Genomic DNA, 23,278 nt, shown 5'->3' with positions numbered 1-23,278 from the left:
AGTAAACTGTCACTGGCGCAGTGCCCCTCTTGTCACTGGGGTGGAACCCTCAAGGGTACATCTCAGTACCTTTAGTCAGGGAACATAACTGAACCATAATCCACTGAAATGATATGTTCTAAGCTGTACTGACTCCACACACCCCGTCTCGTCTCCAGGCTTTTATTTTACTGTTCTGTTTTAAAACATTCGGTTATGAAAAGGTACAAATACAAACTTTTCACCTGGAAAAACTTATTTAAGGTTCACAATCAGACCTTAAAACCACTGTTGTACCTTCGAGGGAACATTTACACTGTTTGTACCTTGATGAACGAAAAATGTGTCTGCACAGAACCTTTATTTCTAACAGTGTAGTTTATTTTTTTCTGCATCTCTGATCGTTATTTGTGCCAGGTTGTGCAGTTTAGTGATGTGGAACTACATTTGTTTTGTATTTTTTACCCCTGAAGTTCACTTCTCTGGGTACCAAAAAACATTTTGACATGACCATTTTCCAACCTTTATTTTATTACACACTTCTACAGGGAGATTCACTCGAAAGAGGCCCCGAATATTTTGTTGTAACTCCTGTTAGGATGAAGCAATCTGAACCAAAAAAATACGCTACATACCTTGACGTATAGGCAATCGATTGCATTACATGCAATGCTGGAATTGATCTCTGTTCTCTGCGAAAAACATGAAGGGGTACGGGAGTATGCACCTGGAAGTACGAACAGAGGTTAAACATCGTGACCACTGTCCGGCGCCTACCTCATCGCTCCGACGCAGGGGCATCCCAGCTTGTTTGAAGCTCCATATACTGAAGAGCATATTGCATGCTGTTCCTTTCAGATTGCTTTGTCCTAGAGAGAATTATTACAGAATATTCGGGGCCTCTTCCGAGTGAATCTCCTTGTATAACCTAAAAATAGTTTGCATTGAAATCCCTGTAGTTCCAGAATATTAAGCCTTAGTATGTAATAAGCCTGGGATTTTAAGGGGTTAAAATGATGTGTGTTAGTGACCTCTGCTGTGATTAAATACCCTCTCTTGTGTCTCATTCAAAAAGCAGAACGGGCCGAAACAACGAAAAGGCTGAATAGGTGGATAAATGTGTTCCGGCGACACTCAAAAATATATTTAATTACACCATAAATTGTACAAGGAATTGCATTTACATTTGATTTACATTCTGTGTTGACAAGTTTGCATTTGCCACTTTTTCTGTTTATTCAGATGTCAAGATGACAACCTGGCAGAAACGTAACAGGTGTTATTTCCTCAAAACCAGATTATATACACAACAGTGACTTTTCATTCAATTTAATTTGTAATAAAGTATTTCTCGCAGTATTAATTAAAAGTGTAGAATCCACACAAACTACATACTATAGCATGTGTAGTAGTAGTAGTGTTAGTAGTTAACAAATAATTTTTAGTTTGTGAGTAAATATTGAATAACTGAAGAATAAGCATGTAATTCAAGGCAAACCAAAAATGCTGCAGTTACTGAAAGCAAGATATGTATTTATGCCTGTTCTTGCTGTTAATCGGACTGTCTCTCTACGTTTTGCTCTACAGTGGGTTGTTTTTTTCTGTTTCTCTGATGGCTATTTGTGCCAGGTTGTGCAGTTTAGTGAAGTGGAGCTTGTCCCTCCTTTGATTTGCTCATCTATTCAGGTCAGCCTTAGAGAGACGCTTCCTTTCACCACAACTCCGTCCTACAAAAGAGGGGTCCACGGCTCGGGCGACTAAAAAAAAAGACAAGGAAAAAGACAAGCTCAAGGCTGTGTGATCCCTCCTTCTGCCAGGCTTTTGAGAGAGCTTTGGGGCTTCTTTCACGCCGGGGCCCATTGAAGGCCACCCTCCTCCGTCGTTTTTCTCCCCCTCTTCCTAAAGGGAGGGGGAAAAAGAGGAGGAAAAAAAAGTCCCTTCTGAAATCCCAAAGGAGGGGAAGTGAAGGGTTGAATAGAGTTCTGTGCCAGGCTGATGCCACTGTAAGAGCAGCCCTCTATGGGATTTTATAAGCTAGAGTCTGTGTGCTGGGTGTTGGGCTGTAGCAAGCTGTGTCTCTGAGCTGGAGATTTAATCAGGCCTTCAATTTTGTCCCAACCCGAATATAGCCCAAGAACACTGACCGAGTGTCCAACCCAACCGACCACACAATTGCTCGACAAAATTCTGTCTGAATTTGATTGTAGCCCAAACGATTAAACACTACGGTAGTGTGGCAAAATTCTGTTTGAACCTTGATTGGAACCCAACAAAGATCTGTCTGAACCCGACTTTAGCCCATTCAAATTAGTTCTGAACTCAAGTGTAGCGCAACAGAATTCTGTATGAACCCGACTGTTGCTTGTCAAAATTCCTCCTGAACCCAAATGAAGCCCAACAAAGTACTGTCTAAATCAGACTGTAGCCCAGCTAAATGCTGTCTGAATCTGACTACGGCCTGACAGAATTTGTGGAACTGGGCCTGTTGACTAAGATCAAGCGCAGTATCTGTTCTTATCAGTTTAATATCTGATACATCCTCGATACTCGTACTCGATGAGGACTACACATTAAATTGATTCTTAGAACAGGGAGACGGAAGAGTAGCTTGCTCTGCCCGCTCCAGGCATCGACCTGGTATTGCAGTACCTCCGGGAACGTTGCACCTCCTTTTTGTGCAGTCGTGGGCTGGAGGTTAGGGAACTACCGGAAGGTCGTCGGTTCGATCCCCTCAGCTGACAGTACGTGACTGAAGTGCCCTTGAGCAAGGCACCTAACCCCCAACTGCTCCCCGGGTGCTGTGGATAGGGCTGCCCACCGCTCCGGGCAAGTGTGCTCACTGCCCCCTAGTGTGTGTGTTCACTAGTGTGCGTGTATGTGGGTGTTTCACTGCACGGATGGGTTAAATGCAGAGGTCTAATTCCTCTGTGTGCAAAACAGAGTTGGCTAATGGTTCTGAATTCTATTCTATTCTATACTATTCTATTCTATTCTATTCTATTATAAGTCTGTGGGCTGTAACCTTCAAAATTCTGTCAGAACCCGACTGTAGTCCATCAAAATTCTGTCTAAACTTGAGTGTGGGCTGAGAAAATTCTTTCTGAATCCGACTGTAGCACAACAGATTTCTGTCTGAACCCGACTGCATTCTGACAAAATTCTGTCTGAATCTGACTTTATCTTGTACGAATTCTGTCTGACTGTAGCCTGACGAGATTTTAAGTCATCCCGGACTCCTGGTGACCATGTGGATAGTGTTTCTCCAGAATATCCTGTCTTCTGTTTTAGTCCTTAGGCTTCTGGAATGGCTGATTCATGATTCCTCTGATTGTATCCATCCGTCTTGTTGCTGGTCATCTTCTTCCTCTTTACCTTCAACGCTTCCAAGCATAATGGTCTTTTCCAGTCAACTGGTTCTAATTAGAAAATGTCCAAAATGAGAGCTTCAGTTTGGTTCTCTGGATTTTGAGTGAGATGAAAGGCTTAACCCATTTGTTTGTTTTCTTTGCTGTCAAAGGTTCTCTCAAAAGTCTTCACCAGCACCGAAGTTCAATAGCATCTGTTTTTCTTAGACTTGCTTGCTTATTGTCCAGCTTTCACATCCATAAAGAACCACAGAGAAGACCACAGCCTGGATTCTGATCTTTGTTTGTAGAGACAAACTGTTGCATTTGAAGATCTTTTCAAGCTCCTTCATCCTTGTTCTGCCGAGTGTCTGTGTCTTATTTCTTGAGCGCTGGATCCTGTGTTATTAATAATTGATCCAAGAAGCCCTGATAAAATGTATAGACTGTAGTCCATTGGCCACAACCTACAGGTCTTTGCAGGTTTTTTTTACTTTGGGGTCATTTTGTGGGAATTTCCCTTGGTCACGTCATGGAAAAGAAAATATATGTCGTTCCCCGGCTTTTGTATGGAGTAATGTGGACCCTTTACCAGAATTAGAGGCTGAAGTCAGGAAACATACGACACATTAGAAAGTGGATTAACCCCTAAATACATGTTTTGGGTTGCACGCAACTCATTACTTAATATAATTCACTATTTTGTTATTGTCTATCAAATATTTTGACAGTTGTAAACTATCACAAACCTCAACCCACTCAGATGATATCCAGGTCTTAATTTAGGTCGTACAAAGTGTTTTTGGACACAGGATGACTGTGAACGAAGCCTGGGCAACAGGGCAATGTAATCTGATATGGTTGATGATGGACAAGTAGCTCGATGATGATACAGTGACTGGATGTTAAGCCTAGAACAGTTAGCTCTAAGCTGGAAAGAAAGTTCGGTAACACTTTCTATGAGTGTCACATTTGTAAGCATCTATAAACACATTAATAACATGTTATAATGCATTCATAAGGCATTATAAACACAGTTATAAATATGTATAAAAATGAATTTCACTGAATTACATTACATTTATAGCCATGTTTGTTGTACATTATTAATTGTTAATATAATGCATTATAAGTAGTGTTAATTACATGTTATAGTTTCAGTCCCAGCTTGAAGAGCGTTGTCCAGCCTAGAATTATTGCTACAATGTGCTTTTCTTAACCAGCTCCTTCACTTTCAATGTTACACTACATCACAGCACACAAAAGTACCCGTGAGCCCCTCCCCTGAACCCCCCTGACATTACACTGAGCGTAAAGTTACTGTGGAGTGAAGGCCTGGAGAGGGAGAGGCAAGATAGTAGAGTGCTGTCATTGTAATTTGTTCCCTCACTGGTTCTAACGTCAAACGCTAGAACCTTTCACTCTGTAACATCACTACACTACACTACAGTTGCTAGCATTCTATTGGATATGCAGTGTTAAGTTAGTGCTAAGCTAACGGTGGTGTACATTACCTTTCCCACATTGGGTAAAACACTGATGGCAGCTCTAGTTTAAACTCTGACATTTGAAGCCTGTAATGAGCTTTATTGTGTATGTTTTAGTGTTTCAGTAAATCCTTCAGTAAATACTTCAACTTGAAGCCTCACTCTTAACACTGGAGGAGGCTTTAGTACAGTACGCTTCACTTTACTTAGAGCGGACAAATACGACTTATGAGCTCTTATAATTTGTTATGATCAGTACTTATAATGAATTATGTTAACAATTCATAATGCATAATAAGCATGGCTATAATGTGTAATGCATTTTTATGAATATTTACAGCCATGTTTATAATGCCTTATGAATGTTATTAATGTGTTTATAGAAGCTTACAAATGTGACATTCATAGAAAGTGTTAACAAAACTACTTCTTCTTTGTCTATGGGTGGTGGATCATTCTCAGCACTGCAGTAACACTAGTCCTTCGTCAGTGGTCACAGGACGCTGCCCACAGGACGCTGCCCACAGGACACTTTTGGCTGGATATTTGTGGTTTGTGGACTATTCTCAGTCCAGCAGCGACACTGAGATGTTTAAAAACTCCAGCAGCACTGCTGTGTCTGATCCACCACCCAAATAGTACCTGCTCTGTGAGGGTCCATGGGGGTCCTGAGCACTGAAGAACAGGGTAAAAGGGGGCTAACAGAGCATGCAGAGAAACAGATGGACTACAGTCTGTAACTGTAGAACTACAAAGTGCACCTATATAGTAAGTGGAGCTGATAAAATGGACAATAAGCATAGAAACAAGGAGGTGGTCATTATGTTATGCCTGATCGGTGTAGATACTGTTGGAGTAAATGCTTGAAGTCTCTAGATGTCTGTGGAAAAGCTATGTATCGTTGCTTTCCTAAGAAAATAGCAGCTTTGTAGGAAAAGGAAAAAAAACAACTTCTGTTGGTGTAACTTCTAAAAACTCTATTGGACTGTTGGTCATGAGATGCGCTGCTGGTGTGAAAAAGAAGAGGCTTTTTTATAACAATGACTGAATGCCTGTTGTGCCTCTAGTGGAAAATCCCTGTGTCCAGGTTTAACTGCAAAGCGAAGTGAATAACATCACTCAGCTTTTAGTGTTGAAGTTCGTCACTTCCTGAGAAGATACAGACTCCATGGGGCCACATATGGACTCTCCTAGGCTGATGATTTCCAGGCAGTCTCTGTGTTTGAAGTTGAGTTGTAAGCTTCTCCCTTCACCTCGCTGGCTGTCAAACACAAGTCTGGATAAGTTTGGATAAGAGAGACGGGCGAGGGGGGATTCCCTAGGGCAGGGCTTCTGTAGAATGGAAGTATGACCAGGGGGAGTAGAGGGAAGAAAGAAAGGAAGAGGAAGGAGAGAAAGAACAAGTGGGTAAATGTGGACTGTGTAAATATTTGATTAGGGTTAAAAGTGAATTTTGAATCGCTCTCTGATGAGAGATGGCCAGGTCATTCTTTCATACTGGAAATACACAGATGGATGGGCCATCAAAGGCGTCAGGACACCTAGCTTTTTAAAAATGTTTTAATAGAAATGAGTTTTTTTTTAAGTGTAATCAGCAGTAAAGCACCTGAATTTCAGCCACTAAAACCTTTCGGCCGAAATCTGAAGGTGCTATTTTTGCACCAAAAGAGAAGAGCATAAAATTTAGACAAAAAAGAAGTTTAAATAGGCCTACAGGGATGTTTTGAAACCTAAGAAATCATTTTATTGGTGATGAAAATGAGACACAGTGATGAAGACCAGCACAGGAAAGCAAACGAGGCTGGACTTCTTCTTTAAAAGTTCCTAATTCAAATTTCACAGTTTCTACAAGGAATATTACAGAGATTGATAATCATTTTCAATGTTTAGTTCCAAAAGGACACACAACATCCAAGAACATCTCCACTAAAGGTTTGATTCCACCTGAAAACATGACATCCAGAAACTAAAAGGAAAAACAACGCCAGCATGCTGATGCTGTCTGTAGCTTCAGTTTTTAAAATGACAAAAAAGTGCCAAAGTGCAAATTTGAACCTATAATATAATAGAGTTCATTGCTTTCAGTGACCAGTCATCCTCTGTCGTTGAGGATGTTTGATTTCGTGGCACTGTACATACTGGAATCATTTCAGTATGTTTATTTTATGTAAACTGTTTTAGTTATCGTCAGCTTTTTCGGTCAAATCTAACCTCAGCACATTTGCTGAATGGCTATGCACTAAGTGGGAACTTTTTGAGGAAACTTTTTGAGGCCAGTAGATCTGATATTTTGACAATAGATTGTAGTGACCTATGTGGTTATATCAAGTTATACAAAAGAAGTTGAAGTTAAATATGTGATAATGAGGGCTGTGACGATAGAAATATATCTGGTTTTAGAGGAGAAGTACCCTAGACAAATACAGAGTGATTCAAAAAGATCCATCCAATGTGATTTATTTCACTTTAAATCATTACAGAACAATGCAGTAAACTGTAAATGGTTTAAATGAGCATAAAGTTTATTATGTAATTTTATAAGTGCTCAGTATGAACCTCCTCCAGCTGTTCGGACAACATCAACGCCATAGTCAAATTCATCCCATACACGATTGAGCATGTCGGGTGTCGCTGCACTCACGGCTCTTTCAAAGCGATTTCGGAGATCGTCCAGTGTTGTGGAACCAACGACGAACGCTCTGAGCTGTTGGACGTTCACTGCCCACGAAAATCACCCTGCACAGTTATGACGGATTCACTCTTATTGAAGTGGAGAACGCAGAACGCTTTCTGCTCAGGGGTCTCATCTCCTCTCAGACTGAAGGGAGCCATCTTCTGGTGACAGTCAGAAACTCTATGACCCCCTCTTTCAATTGGATTGTGATTGGTTCCTAGGCGCCTCACGGTTGTAAAAATATGCTGATTTGAAATCGGATGAATCTTTTTGAATCACCCTGTATTTTCTTGGGGGGCATCTTGCCCTGATATATTTTTGCTTTTGTACCATGAAACTGAATTACTGTTTTTCCAAAGTATCTCCCCTAATTGTATATAGGTTTATGCGTTATCGCTGTACATGCTAAACTAATGTAAGTATGCGGTTTACCTTTAAAATACAGCTGTCAGAGTCTCACTAGGACTGCAAGAGGGGAACACATCCCCCCATTCTTAAATCCTTGCACTGGCTAGCAGTCTGTTACAGAATAGGGACTGGTCTATAAATGGCTTAATGGTGTAGAAGCAGTGTATTTATCTGATCTGCTGCAGCGATATGAGCCGAGCAGAACTCTCAGATCATTAGGAACCAGTCAGTTAGTCCTGCTGAGAGTAAAGACTGAACATGGAGAAGCAGCGTTTAGCTACTGTGCTGCTCTTAATTGGAAACAGTTGACAGAGAGCATTAGAAGAGCCTCGACACTGGACACTTTTAAATCTGTGCTGAAAACATTCCTGTTTGAATTATCTTTATATTTTCTCATCTGTAAAGCACTTTGATTGACCGCAATGTATGAAAGGTGCTATATACACTGATCAGGCATAACATTATGACCACCTCCTTGTTTCTACGCTCATTGTCCATTTTATCAGCTCCACTTACTGTATAGGTGCACTTTGTAGTTCTACAGTTACAGACTGTAGTCCATCTGTTTCTCTGATAGTTTGTTAGCCCCCTTTTACCCTGTTCTTCAGTGGTCAGGACCCCCATGGACCCTCACAGAGCAGGTACTATTTGGGTGGTGGGTCATTCTCAGCACTGCAGTAACACTGATGTGGTGGTGGTGTGTTAGTGTGTGTTGCGCTGGTGTGAGTGGATCAGACACAGCAGTGCTGCTGGAGTTTTTAAACACCTCAGTGTCACTGCTGGACTGAGAATAGTCCACCAACCAAAAATATCCAGCCAACAGCGTCCTGTGGGCAGCGTCCTGTGACCACTGATGAAGGACTAGAGGATGACCAACACAAACTGTGCAGCAGCAGATGAGCTATCGTCTCTGACTTTACATCTACAAGGTGGACCGACAAGGTAGGAGTGTCTGATAGAGTGGACAGTGAGTGGACACAGTGTTTAAAAACTCCAGCAGCACTGCTGTGTCTGATCCACTCAGACCAGCACAACACACACTAACACACCACCACCACGTCAGTGTTACTGCAGAACTGAGAATGATCCACCACCCAAATAGTACCTGCTCTGTGAGGGTCCATGGGGGTCCTGGCCACTGAAGAACAGGGTAAAAGGGGGCTAACAAAGTATGCAGAGAAACAGATGGACTACAGTCTGTAACTGTAGAACTACAAAGTGCACCTATATAGTAAGTGGAGCTGATAAAATGGACAATGAGTGTAGAAACAAGGAGATAAATAAACTTGCTTAGCCTTTACAGTCAAAAGACATTGAGTACTTGAGTGAGGCCTTCATCCCCATTTCCCCTAAATCTCTGCATTTAGAGGGGATGTAGGCAGCGATAAAGATGACATGTTTGCGTTTAGCTCTACTGTCAGAGTGATTGCTGTCTACCATCTAGTAGCAGGAAGCTTCAGTGGCTTATCCAGACTAGGCATGATGCCTGGCTCGGGTTCGGGGGCTGGCCGGAGGGGTGTGTGTGTGTGTGTGTGTATGGTGCAGGGGCCACTTCCTGCTATTCTTCTCGCGAGTTTGGTTCCCATGAGCGCTCTTGCCAAGCGCAGTGTGGCTGGAGCAGCCGTTCTGAGCGCTAGTCGCGCCTCTGTGACGCCGGCCTCTGGACACACACACGCTCGGGATAACCCACACACTCACCATCACTCACTGGCGCGCCGCAGAGGGCCGTCACTGTGGGGACCGGAGAGATGCACACCATCCACGGGCTGTGTAGGGTCTGCATCGGCTGCAGACTCCCTCAGGTTAGTGAGAGAGAGACATTCAGTCAGAGAAAGAGAGAGAGAGAGAGTCAGTTTAAAAGTTTGTAAAAAGTTTGTCGTGTTAATAATTATTGTTAGTTTATATATAATAACTTATACAGTGTAGAATTATTAGACCCTAGATGGTGTTTGGGGGGTTTTATTCAATATTTTATTTTCCTTTATATCTTTTTTTAAGCACCTCTTTACATTTTTTAATCAATTTATTTGACCCGAGATTTGATCATCACTTTTTGAATATGTCATTCTATCATTCTTAAAAAGGATGGTTCTTCAAGTAAGTTCTTTGTTCTGGCTCTATTTAGAAACATGACTTCCATATAGAACCATTCCGAACTTGAATGGTTCTTTGCATGGTGAAATGGTTCTTCAGATAAACAATGTGTTGTTTATGGTTCTAAATAGCACCAAATCAAGCTTTTAAACAATAGAAGAACCCTTTTTTGGTGCCATATGATACATTTTTGAACATGGTTCTATATGGCATCATAAAGGGTTTTTTTTGGTTCTAAACAGAACCCTCTTAAAAAGGTTCTTTACAGAACCATATGCAACACATTCTCCATCACTTTGAAGGACTATTTCACCCATTTCACCATGCAAAGGACCATTTAAGCATGCAAATGGTTCTGTACAGAACCCATGGTTCTGAATATGACCATTTCCTTTACTAAAGAACCCTTGAAGTACCACATTTAAGAATGTAGAATATTACAAATGGCTTTAAAAAGTAGTGCATGGGCAGAGATGTGGATAGACATACAGAGAGACAGACATTTACACAGACTTAGAGAAACAGGGATACAGCTAGACAGACAGAGACATATAGTCTGGCAGAGGGACCCAGTCAGACATATAGATAGACAGACAGACACACATATAAGCTGTGCTCCAATGCCCAGGCTGCAGCCGAGGTAGTGCGGGTCCTCGGTAGGACTGTCCTATGAAGACTCCTCCTTAGTAGCCTATTGGTCACACAAACGGAACAGTCCTAACGAGGTTGTGTGGTGATGTCACCAAAAATGTCCCGCCTCTTGCAACTGCGACGTGAAACTTGCGAGGCATTGTGTTGCTATGGTAGCTAATAAAACAACAAGCTTATGTAGTACCATAAACTGCATACGTATACAAATACTTCTGGTTAAAAATATGATATTTGGGTGAATGCTTTAATTAATCAATCATTATACACTTTATAAGGTAAAGAAGACGAATTCAAGGACGTCCAACGGCTCCGTCTTCCACCATTAATGTGATTTTTTTTTTGGAAGGTTGTATCAGTTGCAACCTCGAAATCACTCAAAACGTAGGCTGCCTTTTTAGGCCGTATATGAAGGGTCCTTCACTTTGATATAGGCAGACGGTGTATAGACAAACATGCAAGGAAACAGATGTAGATGGACAGATATGTGGAGAGACAGAAAGTCAATACACCGACTTGATACAGAATTTTTTGAGTGGTCTGTTTGCTCTGTATCTGCTTCATACAGAAACGTGTATGAAAGATTAATCAGGAGACAGCAGACTGCTGTGTGTTACTCAATTGGCATTTTTAGACGCAAAATTCAAGCCCAGTTCCAGAGAGTTGGAACAGAATGTGAAATGCCAATAAAAAGAGCAAGCAGTGATTTTTTAAATTTAGTTTGACCTGTTTTAAATTCAAAATGTTTTGCCTTATAATCTTTGTTGGGTAACACTTTCTATGAATGTCACCTTTGTAAGCATCTATAAACACATTCATAACATGTTATAATGCATTCATAAGGCATTATAAACATGGCTATAAATATTTATAAAAATGCATTACACCTTATAGCCATGTTTATTATGCATTATGAATTGTTAACATAATACATTATAAGTATTGATCATAACAAATTATAAGAGCTCATAAGTCGTATTTGTCCGCTCTAAGTAAAGTGAAGCGTACTGTACTAAAGCCTCCTCCAGTGTTCAGAGTGAGGCTTCAAGTTGAAGTATTTACTGAAGGATTTACTGAAACACTAAAACATTCACAGTAAAGCACATTACAGGCTTCAAATGTCAGAGTTTAAACTAGTGCTCTATCAGTGTTTTACCCAATGTGGGAAAGGTAATGTTCACCACCGTTAGCTTGGTATTTGTCTTTACTTTACACTCTCCAAGCTGGGACTGACTTCTTTGGCACTGACAGTATAACATGTTATTAACACTACTTATAATGCATCATATTAACAATTCATAATGTATAATAAACATGGCTATAAAGTGTAATTCATTTTTATAAATGTTTATAATCATGTTTTTAATGCCATATGAATGCATTATAACATGTTATAAATGTGTTTATAGATGCTTACAAACGTGACATTCATAGAAAGTGTTACCCTTTGTTGTTTTTTGTAACTACATGCTCATTCCAAATGTAATGTCTGCAACATGCTCCAAAAAAATTCCCATTTTACATCACTTTATACGGACTGCAGACCAAATGCTCCAGTTTTGAGACTGGATTTTTTGTCAGCGCCACCATATTGGGCCTCCTTTTTTGTATTTGGACTTCATAGTGTGGCACATTTTTATTAAGAGACAGGCAGGCCAGTCTGGGACCTACACTTGTTCTCTTATCTCTGTTGTAACACATGCAGAATGTGGCTTGGGGTTAGCATGTTAAAATAAGCATGGACGACTCTGAAAAAGCCAGCGTGTAAATGGCGGCACATGTTGCTCCAAAATGTATATATGTATATTTTAAGGTGCCTTCACAGGTGTACAAGTTAGTGCTGGGCGATATGGCCTTAAATCAATATCACAATTAATTGAATGTTTTACCTCGATTATGATTAATGAACACTTATTTTGTTTTTGTTTTTTTTTGTTTGTTTGTTTGTCACTGACAAGGTTTGTACTGTAAATATGCTCTGCATATCTTCATGTAAATTGTCTCAACAGCCAGATCGGAATTCAAGTTTTATGTAAATCCAACTTGATAGTCATTGTAATTTTGCACTGCTGAGACCTCATAAACATTTGGGCTGATATTTCTGTACAAAAATTAGAGGAGACTCATCCAAAACTCTCAGTGTTTGAAGAGATTTCGAAAGAAATAACTGAACGTAGGAGAACAAGACTGCAGCGTCAAAGAACAGTTAAAAGTCTGAAAGCAAAGGTTAAAGAATCTGAAGATGCGAACCAAAGAAGTGACCGCGCCCTTTTTACAGCGAGCTCGAACACATTCTGGGTGATGAGCCCAGCTGTCAGTCAGTGAAGCTTCGTGATGGCTCCTGTGATGCTGGTGAAGATGAAGCTGATCCTCCGGGAGCGACTGGCGCTCGTTGGCAGTTGTGATTGTTTACCTCTGGATGAGCCGTGAAGCAACGTGACGCATTGTTCTTTTGTGCATGTGGGTCAGTTTAGGAGCTGATCTGTTCAGACTGATGTCACATATAGGCCACAATTAAAAAGATTTTGAACAGCCAAACAAAATCGGATTTGATGAGAAAATCTGATTTGGGCCACTTTTACCTGCTGCGTGAACGTAGCCTTAGCTTCCATGCTGCAGACTGGACATGGCGGAGTCACGTGACCACACACGCGGTAGTAAGTCTTTAAGGGGACAGTACATGAATACACAGAGTGGGGAAAGGATTAGCAGAATTTGAAAAAAATAATCGGAATAACCAACACTGGCAAGATTAGAGGTTCTGAATGTCGGCCCCTACCTTGACAGGCACCGGCTTTACGCTGGCAACAAACTGGATAGTCATTTACTTCTTTGGCCCAGAGAAGAAATTCAGTATTTTCATAAACTTTTTGAAATGTTGACTTGACTACCGCACACTTTTCCACTGTGCATCAGTCCATTTCAGATGAGCTCAAGTCCAGAGAAGTGGGCAGTGTTTCTAGACGCTGTTGACATATAAGTTGTGTATAATAGGTCTTGTGTTTGAGGATGTGTTTATTTGTCAAAGTATTTCTGAGCCCATGTGATGATATCAATCACAGAGGCATGTCAGTTTTATGCAGTGCCGTATAAGGAATTGGAATTGAAGGTGAGGAGTGTTCAGTTGTGTTTTTTGGCCTTGCTTTTTACACACAGAGATTCAGCATTGGGGACCAAATACCTACAATCCTTGCAAACACACCTTAAATAATGTTAAACAGTTGGACTATGCATTAAACTGTTGCATTGTCTGGTAAAGTGGTGAACCTTGACTCATCCTTGTTCTTAAAGGACGAGGCCTTTCCTTGACGCTCCTTTTAAAGCCAAGCGTGGTTCCATCACCTGTTTAAATGTTTTTTTAACAATTGTTCTAGTTTTAAATTGTCTTCGTCTCAGCTTTTTTTTGGACCGTGTTGCAGACATCAATTTCAAGATGATCATATATTTTCAAAAAAACAATAAAGATGACAAGATAAAACATGAAATATCTTTTTTTTACTGTTTTTGTTTAAGTACAGGTCAAAGTGGATTTCCAAATCACTTCTTTTTGTTTTTATTTGCATTTATCTACTGTCCCAACTTTTTTTGGGTTTGTGTATGATAGATATCTTAAAAGTAGTTATGTTATAACTGAAGTTTGGGGGGAGGAACATGCCTAAAACCCTTGCTTATTCAAATCTAATGCCCTATAAGTTCACATCCTCATCGCCACCCCATCTCCTCCCAGTTTCTCAGTCCTACATCAGTCCTGCTGCAGCTATGAGAGGGGCGGTCTGGCCTTCTAGCTACAGGCAGAAGCTGCCCAGAACTCCAGCTCTACAGTAACAGTAGCCTTTAGCCTAACATGGCAAGCTTTAGCCATATTATCTTAACAAGAAGTAAGAGAAGTTATAGGATATTTAGGTGTCATTTATTAAACCAACAGCAAGAACGAAGTTAGCTGACAAGTTTCTGCATTTTTTTTTTCCCAGCTTACTAGCGATGCTGTGAATATGGATTAAGAGGCTCCTCCTCCAGTTGGTAAAGGTTATCAGCTCAACCTATAGGTCATGATTAGGCCTCTCAGTCAATATTCTTCCCCTTTTTTATTCTATGTGTACTGAAAACACACTTAGAAGATGCGTTAAAAATATATGAATTGGCCACAGATATAAAATCCGACATATTTACATATTTCACAGACACTGACAAATCGATGAAACAGCCGGAATTTTTGGGACTCTGCTGGAAGAACCTACCTAATGAACGCAAGAATGGGATATAGAGAGAGAGAGTGGCAAACGAATGAGTGCTTACAGGTTTTTTGGAGCTGAATTATTTATGCAGAAACATGTGAAATGTGCTGAAGAAGGAGAGGCAGAGAGAGAAGGAAAATGAACAGAGCGATATGGCAGAAAACACCCACTTAAACACACACAGACTTGTCTGAAATCCACCCAGCGCCTGCTAGAGCATATCCATATATTGATCCAAACAACCCTGCTCAATTACTGCATGATGCAAACGTTACTCAAGGCAAGCTGTGAAACAACCACATGACAGCATAAAATCTTTATATAAACTCCCAGCTCCTGTTGATTTGTTCTCTTTTTTGCACTGCAGTGCTTTTTACCAGGTGACTACTGGCAGCGTAACAATACAACGAGTGAGTTTACACGCACTTAATAATCAGATAACTGCAGAAAATCCGATTTTCTCAGTAATCCGATCAACACGTTTACATGCTCTTGAGTAATCAGATAATGGGAAACTCCGGGTCTACATGAGTCAGACAGTAATCGGATTTCTGCTTCGTAACCAGCCAATAAACTCACAGAAGAAGACGTGACGTACACGTAATATAAAACATTGCATAATTTTACCTGAAAATATGAACATACATCATCTAGAAGATGAGGAATATTTAAATCCTTCATTTTGTCGAGAATGTATTTGGTTTCAGCTTCGCTCCAAAAGTGACGCTGTTCGCTTATTTCCAGTACCGCCGTCTGTTTTTGTGCATAGAAATGCGAAAGAAATCAGAGTAAGAGCTCACATGCACTGAGAAATCTGATTACTGAACTAAAATCCAGCCTCTTTATCAGATTTCTTAATCGGATTTCTAGACCTTACTCCGATTTAAGAAGTCAGGGTGCTGTAACCATCTGAATAATCAGATAACAGCAGAAATCCGTTATGGTCTGATTACTGAATGCATGTAAATGTACTCATTGTCATACTGCGTTAGCCTTCTAGTGTGGCTAAGACGTCAGAGTTTCAGATCTGGGCCCTATGAGGATCTGTTTTTCATTAATGTCTTAATAAAAGTGGCCAAAAGTGAGGCTCATAGCCAAAGTTGGCTGATGAGAGAGAATTTCTTTTGTACTTAACACTGTAATTAAATTCATGCAAAACATTATAATGTAATATAACAGAACTTGATTCGAAACCATCCATCCATCATCTAAACCGCTTATCCTTCTGGGTCGCGGTGGGGTGCTGGAGCCTATCCCAGCTGTCATTGGGCGGAAGGCAGGATACACCCTGGACAGGTCGCCAGTCCATCTCAGGGCTGATTCGAAACCTACCTTCATTATTTGTATATTGCTTTATTTATTTAGTGTACATTGCTTTTAGCCCTTGGCTGACTTTGGCCCTAAAGGCAAAACATCTGGCTCTCCTTCTTATATGCTGCTGAGAAAGCAGTCTGAGTGGTTTAGGTAAATTAATGTACCATTCTAAGGTCTCAAATCGCAGTTGTATAATGTTAGATGCTCCAATAGGAGCAGTAACATATTAACATAAGGCACATTTCCATATTTTACATTTGACATTGCCATATTTTATGAGCCGTATTAGGGATTTTGTGAATTGTTACACCCCTAATGTGTACATCTCTACCCGTTCTGTGGATTTAACCTTCACAGAGGGTACAAACTGGAAGTAAATATGTTCTTTTTTTTTGATTCCCCCATCTATCCTCTGGCCTCAATTTGAGCATGAGGCATGAGTGGACCTGGCAGTGTGTGTGTATGTGTGGCAGCAGGGGCAAATGGGGCAAACATACACCCACTGGAGCATAAACACCATGATGCATTTGGAGCGCTGCCTCATCAGGGGGAAATCCAGGCCTTTTCCATTTGGTTTAATCCAACAAAGATCGAAAGTGCTTGCTTTTTTAGGTCTAAAGAACATGACTCAGTCACTCCACGCTCTGGAGTGGAATGTGCTGAAAAGAGAGTTTGACACAGGGCACTTAGATGAAGAGTCTATGGAAGGATTTTATGGCTTGTGTTGATGTCTTTTGCCTTGAACATGACATAAGCATTTGGCACGCCGCTGGCCAGAGTGTACAGGCCTCGCTTAAAGCCATATTTCAGTGAATTTGTACAGCTTTCCCCTTTGCTGCAACTGCTGCTGAGGGGTGTTTGGTGAAGTTTACTTCTTTTTTTTTTTTGACAATGTCTTCATTGGCCTTTTAAAGATGATAATAGATGGAATTGGCATAATAATAATAAAGATGGCTTACCAGTTAACAAAAAGAAAGAATACGAACATGAGTCGTACCTAAAGAGTAAAAAAAATGGGATTTATAAGTGTACATAATGTTCGAATTTCGCTTTATGTGTTTCAGTTACAGAGCAGTCAGATACATATTTTATACTGTTCCTCTTTAGGCTTCCCAGCATAGCAGGCTAAATATATTTGCACTATATCAAAATGTGATCATTTAATAATCAGTCAATAAAGCAGTCTCACTTTTTCAAAGAAATTTATAAAAACCTCCCATATATCTCTGAATTCTTTCATTTAGTCCATAATAATAATAATAATAATAATAATAATAATAATAATAATAATCATCAATATTTTTTTTGATGTCATTCCTCTTAACCACTGTGATGCACCAGGAATTTCTTACTTTTTTCCAAGAATGAGCTTTACATGGCTATTACACATTGGGCTTCAAGGAGACATAGAGAGATCAAGCAGGATCCTTTTTTATTCGCCTTAAAGTCATCTGGAAATATATGAAGAATACATAGTTTAATACCAAAGGCCATTTTATTATGGGAGGCAAATCCAGCCAAAAAAGAAAATAAAATTAAAACAATAAAATGTAAATGCAAACCCTTTTTTGCCATTTCTTTTTCCAAACATCTGTGCAAATATCCTGCCAAAATTGAAAATGAAATGAAATACCTACATTTGCAATTTCATTTTTCACATAAGCGCAGGTCATTTGTGGCAAAAATAAAAATAAATGTAAAACAGCTATTAGTCATTTCATTTTAGTCGTTATTCTGGTTTTTCATGGCCAAATCTAAAATGAAAAAGCTAATAGAGAAAAGAAAATCCAAGCTTCACTTTGGCTTTGGCTTTTCTCCATGAAATGCAGAATATGTGTCAAAACTAAAATCAAAATGTAATGTTTATGTTCTTATTTCTTTTCCACAGCAATCGGCTGCATATCTGACGAAAATGAAAATGCAAAATGGATAAATCAACAGCAAAGTGACGGTTTGTGATTCAGTTTTAGGTGTGGACGCACTTTAAGCGTCAGAATGAAAAGGCAAACGCAAACGAACATCGCATCACCTGCTGGTCGTCTACTTTTCATTTCCCACTTTGCTTTTTCATTTTCAAACTGACCAACATGCAAATCTATGTTAATTAGCACTAGTCGGGGCTACGGGGTACATTTTAGGACACCCTCACACCTCAGAGTCAGAACGGCATCGTTCCTCGGACTAAACCACTTCGAGTCTCGAGAAAAACCATTGGTATGTCTCAGATCTGGTGAAACTGAACATCAGACCAAACGCTGTCAGACCAAACGGCCTCAGAAAAAACTGTGAAAATGTTCTGCTGGCATTTAGAGATACACAATAGTTATTAAATTATACAAACCAGTCTGTGCTCGACCAGGCTTGTGTTTGGTCTGATACCTTTTCTCTGAGGCCGTTTGGTCTGACGGCGTTTGGTCTGATGTTCAGATCTGAGACCTGACAGTGGTTTTCCTGAGACTCAAAGTCATTTATTTATATTATATTAATTATATAATTAATATAATAGAAATATTTAATCAACAATAAATTGATAAAAATTAGTAACAGAAGAGAAAAAAAAAAAAACACTCTGCACTTGTACCTGTGCATCACTACACTGCTGCTGTAGCCAATCAGACGGACACTTTAATTCACCGTATCTTGCGACTCTTTTCCTTTCTTTCATCTCTTTTGTTCGTCTTGCTCCTCCTCTCCTCGCTGCTCTGGTCCGCTCTCCACTCCTCTGAGATGCTCACCCCCCAAAACTTGTCTGTCTCCCCTTTTGATCTCTCTCTTTTTTGTCTTTGTTCTGCTCTGTATTGATTTTATCCTCTCTTTTCTGAACTCCTCTGTTATTTGTCTTCCTCCTGCCAGCTCTAAACTTCATTACATGTGTTTCAACCTACTCCTTCTGTCTGCCGCTGCATGTTTCTTTAAAGCGATAGATACAAAAAGGATCAAATGTCCAGTTTTCCTCATTACGCCAAATATAGTCAAGGCATGTTTGATGTCCAAGGCCCAGTCCCATTTCTTTTTTTTATCCCTGTCCCTTGTTTTCGAGAGTCACCCTAACCCCTTGGAACTGAGTTACAAGGAGTAGTGGTTGAACTGCGGGACGATTTATTTTTTAATTAAATATTTAATTTTTAATTAGCTAGTTCCCGAGACATTAGCATGCTATTAGCGATTTTTATGCTTGTTATGAAGAAAACGACCATAATACACTGAAACGACATTAAACTAAGAAAATACAGTGATTATTGTGATTTTTAACGAAAATTCTCATATTTATGGGGTTCTTTGATCTCTTGTTCTCCATCTTGCCAGTTTTTCTTTTTTTCTCATATCATTCTGTTTAGAGTCTCTGAAAAACCTCCGTTTGGAGGGTTTTGTAGCCCTAACACTTCACCCCACCCCTCTATCTCAATAAATTGGGACACCCTACCCCTAGACGTGAATGCGCAAAACAGAGGGCTAAGGGCTCAGTGGTAGGGGCGAGGGGTGAAATGGGACTGGGCCTTAGTGTGCTTCTTTAGTTGTACACTGGAGATATGAGGCTAATGTAGCTTTTAAGTAATGAAAGCCTATAACCCACCAATTAGCAACTGACATAATATTAGATACAGACATTGAGATTACATTGAGTTTGAGGTGTGTGAGTGATGATTTAGACATGCAGTTTGCTCAGTGCTAATGGGTGGAATTTAAGCTTTACTTTTCAGCCTCTCATTAGCCCTGTAGCTCCAGGGCGAAGCTAACTAAGCAGACTTCAGACAGCAAACATGTCTTAGCTGATCAGCTACATTTTGGGGCAAGGAGAAAATTGTATTAATTTAATCGTTTTCATTGCTACAGGATGCTACTATAAACTATGTGCATCATGTTTTCCTCCCTCCGTCTGTCTGTCCTCCGTCTCATCTGGCAGGCGAAGCAGGAGTGTGTGTTCGGGCTGACTAATCTCGGCTCTAGCTGTTTCTCTGCTGCACAGATCACATGCCAAGCCTTGCAGGCTTTAACCCTCTGCCCCTCAGCCGCAACCACTTTCATCTGTCACTTTGCCACATGGTTATTTGGCTATATTTATAGTACTCTTAACTTTCCAAACAGGCCAAAAGTGTAGAAGCAAGTTTGTAGACACCTGCTTATCCAGCAGTTCTTCTGAAATCATGGGTAATAATAGGAGGTTCGTCTCCTCTTTTCCGCAGTAACAGCCACTACTCTTCAGGGAGGTCTTTACAGTAGATGTCAGAGCATCAGTGAAATCAAATACTGATGTTGGGTGATTAATTTTGGATCGCAAATGCCACTCAGACTCATCCTAGAGGTCCTGGATGGAGCTCCATCACTCTATAGAATGCAGTTCCACTGCTCCACAGCCCAATGCTGAGGGGCTTTGTACCCCACTAGGTGACGCTTGGCATTGGACGTGGTAATGTTAGGCTCATGTAAGGCCGTCCCATGCTATTGGCAATAAGCCTTCCATTCAATAGGCAGTGCTTTTCTATGGAGATAATACAAACTGTGAGTGTGTAATTGGATGCCTTTGTCACCAGTGAGGGCACTTTAAAGTAGCTGAATTCATTAGTTAGCAGTGATGTCCTCTGGACAGATGATTAGAAGGTGATTAGCCAATAACCAGCACAACACAAAATCCAGAATACAGCAATCTGCTATAACATTAAAGCCACCTCATTGTTTCCACACTCATTGTCCATTTTATCAGCTCCACTTACCATATGGGAGCACTTTGTAGTGGTGGTGTGTTAGTGTGTGTTGTGCTGGTGCGAGTGGATCAGACACTGCAATGCTTAGTGCGTTGAATTAGCTTGATTCAGTTGTGCTCATTTCTATCGTGTCATTTCTATTTCAATAAAATATATTAGAATCGTGCGGCTGCTGCTGAAAATCTGTTGAAAAAATATATTTTTCATGTTAAAATGATGGACACATTTAAATAAAGTACATTAAATGCATGCGTTTTGCTTCAGTGTATGTACAAAATGTAATACACACACTCTCTGCACTGTGGAGGTCAGCAGGGGGTGGTCACACAGCATGCAGGCGCGATGGCCTGACATATGTCCAGAAGCGGAACTGTGGGGGGTTAATATAGCTCAGCTTGGCCTGCCTGACGCTCCAGTATCACAGTATGCAGCCTTTCATTGCTGCCCCTATTCACTCTTACATGTTAATTCCACCTTCTCTCACAGCTCTATTAGAAGCTCCTCTCTAGTAGCTCCACCTTGCTGGTGTGTATTTAGAGACTATGGCTCATCTCTTGATGCATGGTTTGTATTGGCCATCATCTGGTCCATTATTAATGGTTCAGTTTTTGGTTCTGGTCCGGTTTATTTTGGCTGGTGGACTATTCTCAATAGTGACACTGGCTGTGTTTACATGCAAAGATTTTTGCCCGTCCGACTGAATACATTCCGATTATAGAACCTCCGTTTACATGCACACTACAAGTAGTCTGATCCAAAATTTCTCGCATGCGTAGAGAACCACTTAGTGTAGACGTTACCATGACAGTGAGCATCACGTGAGTCCAGTCAGAGTGAGATGAGCAGCAGTGAGCAGTGCTTGTGTTTTTAATCACTTTAAAATGATGTCAGACTCGGGAAAACGTCCTTCACATGACACATAAGCTGGACGTCCGTCCCACCGCCATCTTTTAAAGACCAGAGCATAAACTTCGTCTCCTCTGCAGACCAGTTTCTGCTCCGCCATGTTGAACGGTATAAACTTTCACTGTGAAGTGACGAACATGATCAGAACGGACTTAAACTTTCCGATAGGGAATGTAATCAGATACAGACATTTACACGGATATTATCCTTCTATTTAACGGTTTATTTACAAGATTACCCATCTCATTCAGTCAAATAGGGGGCGGGAGATGTTGTTCAGCAACAGATAGGCTACAGTCTGAACCTGTACGGTAGGTGTTTCTAACAAAGTGGAAGTACAAAGTTGACGTTTCCAGTGGTCAGTGAGTTTATGTGCTGAAATAGTACAGAACTCAGAAATACAAAGCTGAAAATGCAGATGAGAAGTGTCTCGAGGTAATGGCAGAGAAATAAAGCTGGAAGGCAGCTTTGCAGATATTCTTTCTAACTGCAGTGCTTTATTTTTTTGCCTCTCCTTCATCTTTTCATACCTGGAATGCTTACTTTTTCTCTAGGGCTTTAAGTAATATCCCTGCTCAGCAGATGAGCTGGAAATTCTTTCTTTGTACCGGGGCACAATGTTAGTTTTGGCACGCTGAGCGGCATTATTTGAATGTGTGTGTGGGGCTGGGTGGGTGAGTAGGTGTGAGTGTGTTTTGTGGACGTTTCCTCATCGCATTTCTATGAGACTCTCCTCTCTTTGGGGAATATGTGTATATAAATATTAGGGCTGAATGATGTTAGAAAAAAAGTCACATTGTGATTTTTTAGGTGAGAAATATTTATCCAGGTTTTACCAACTGTTCACAAATGCTAATGATCACTTTAGCAATAGACAGAGTGTATTTTGAAGCAGAATTAAACAAAATTTGGAATAAGGAAAAAATATACATTTTTGATTGATCTAAAGTGGTAAAAATTTTTATAGCCCTGCTGTTGGAAGAAAACCTTGTATCTCCATTTTTGTCATTTTTCAGTTTTTGATGTAATTTGAAAATGCCTGTTGCTCTTTATATTGTGTGCAAATTACATAAAGAATGGACTGAAAGAAACGGCCTCAAAATGACTTGTAAAAAAATCTGGTTCCATTGACTTACATTAAAAATGAAGTAGGTTTTTTCCTTCTCCTGTAAAGTCACCATTTTGGAGATACTGCGTTTTCTTCTGACAGCAGCGATAGTTGTGCCTTGAATAAACCATTTATGCCATTTTAGTTTTTGTCAAAATGTAATTTCAGTATTTTTATTTACAACCACATTAGGATTTTCTTTTTTTTTGTTAAAAAACATGCCCATTTGAACACAAGACTGTGATAATGTAATAAAAATAAACTTTTTAGCTATATGTCTGGATCGCTTTGGAAAAAAAAATGTTTCAGCAAAGGAATTTAAAAAATAGCTATGGATATTAATGGCTTAGGGCAGTGGTTGAGTATCCTGGTTAGGGC

At 40.2% G+C, this 23,278-nt stretch overlaps 1 protein-coding gene and 1 pseudogene across 2 annotated transcripts in view; both read left to right on the top strand.

Annotated features, from left to right (window-relative positions):
• Nucleotides 1-23,278, top strand: part of rgs3a (regulator of G protein signaling 3a) — a 274,848-nt gene that overhangs the window by 9,935 nt on the left and 241,635 nt on the right. The window contains exon 1 of one of the 2 annotated variants that reach the window (XM_036580677.1): nucleotides 9,590-9,694. The exons of the other annotated variant lie outside the window; for it this stretch is intronic. Coding sequence (XP_036436570.1) covers nucleotides 9,641-9,694 — 54 coding nt within the window. The 5' untranslated portion in view covers nucleotides 9,590-9,640. Of the gene's footprint in view, nucleotides 1-9,589; nucleotides 9,695-23,278 lie in introns of those variants that run through there. 2 annotated transcript variants of the gene reach the window in all.
• On the top strand, nucleotides 2,450-2,650 carry LOC118815148 (annotated as a pseudogene).

Source organism: Colossoma macropomum, unplaced genomic scaffold (genome assembly GCF_904425465.1).
Source record: "Colossoma macropomum unplaced genomic scaffold, Colossoma_macropomum, whole genome shotgun sequence".
Lineage (NCBI taxonomy): Eukaryota > Metazoa > Chordata > Actinopteri > Characiformes > Serrasalmidae > Colossoma > Colossoma macropomum.
The sequence above is the reverse complement of the archived record's forward strand: the minus strand, read 5'-3'. Positions and strand labels throughout refer to the sequence as shown.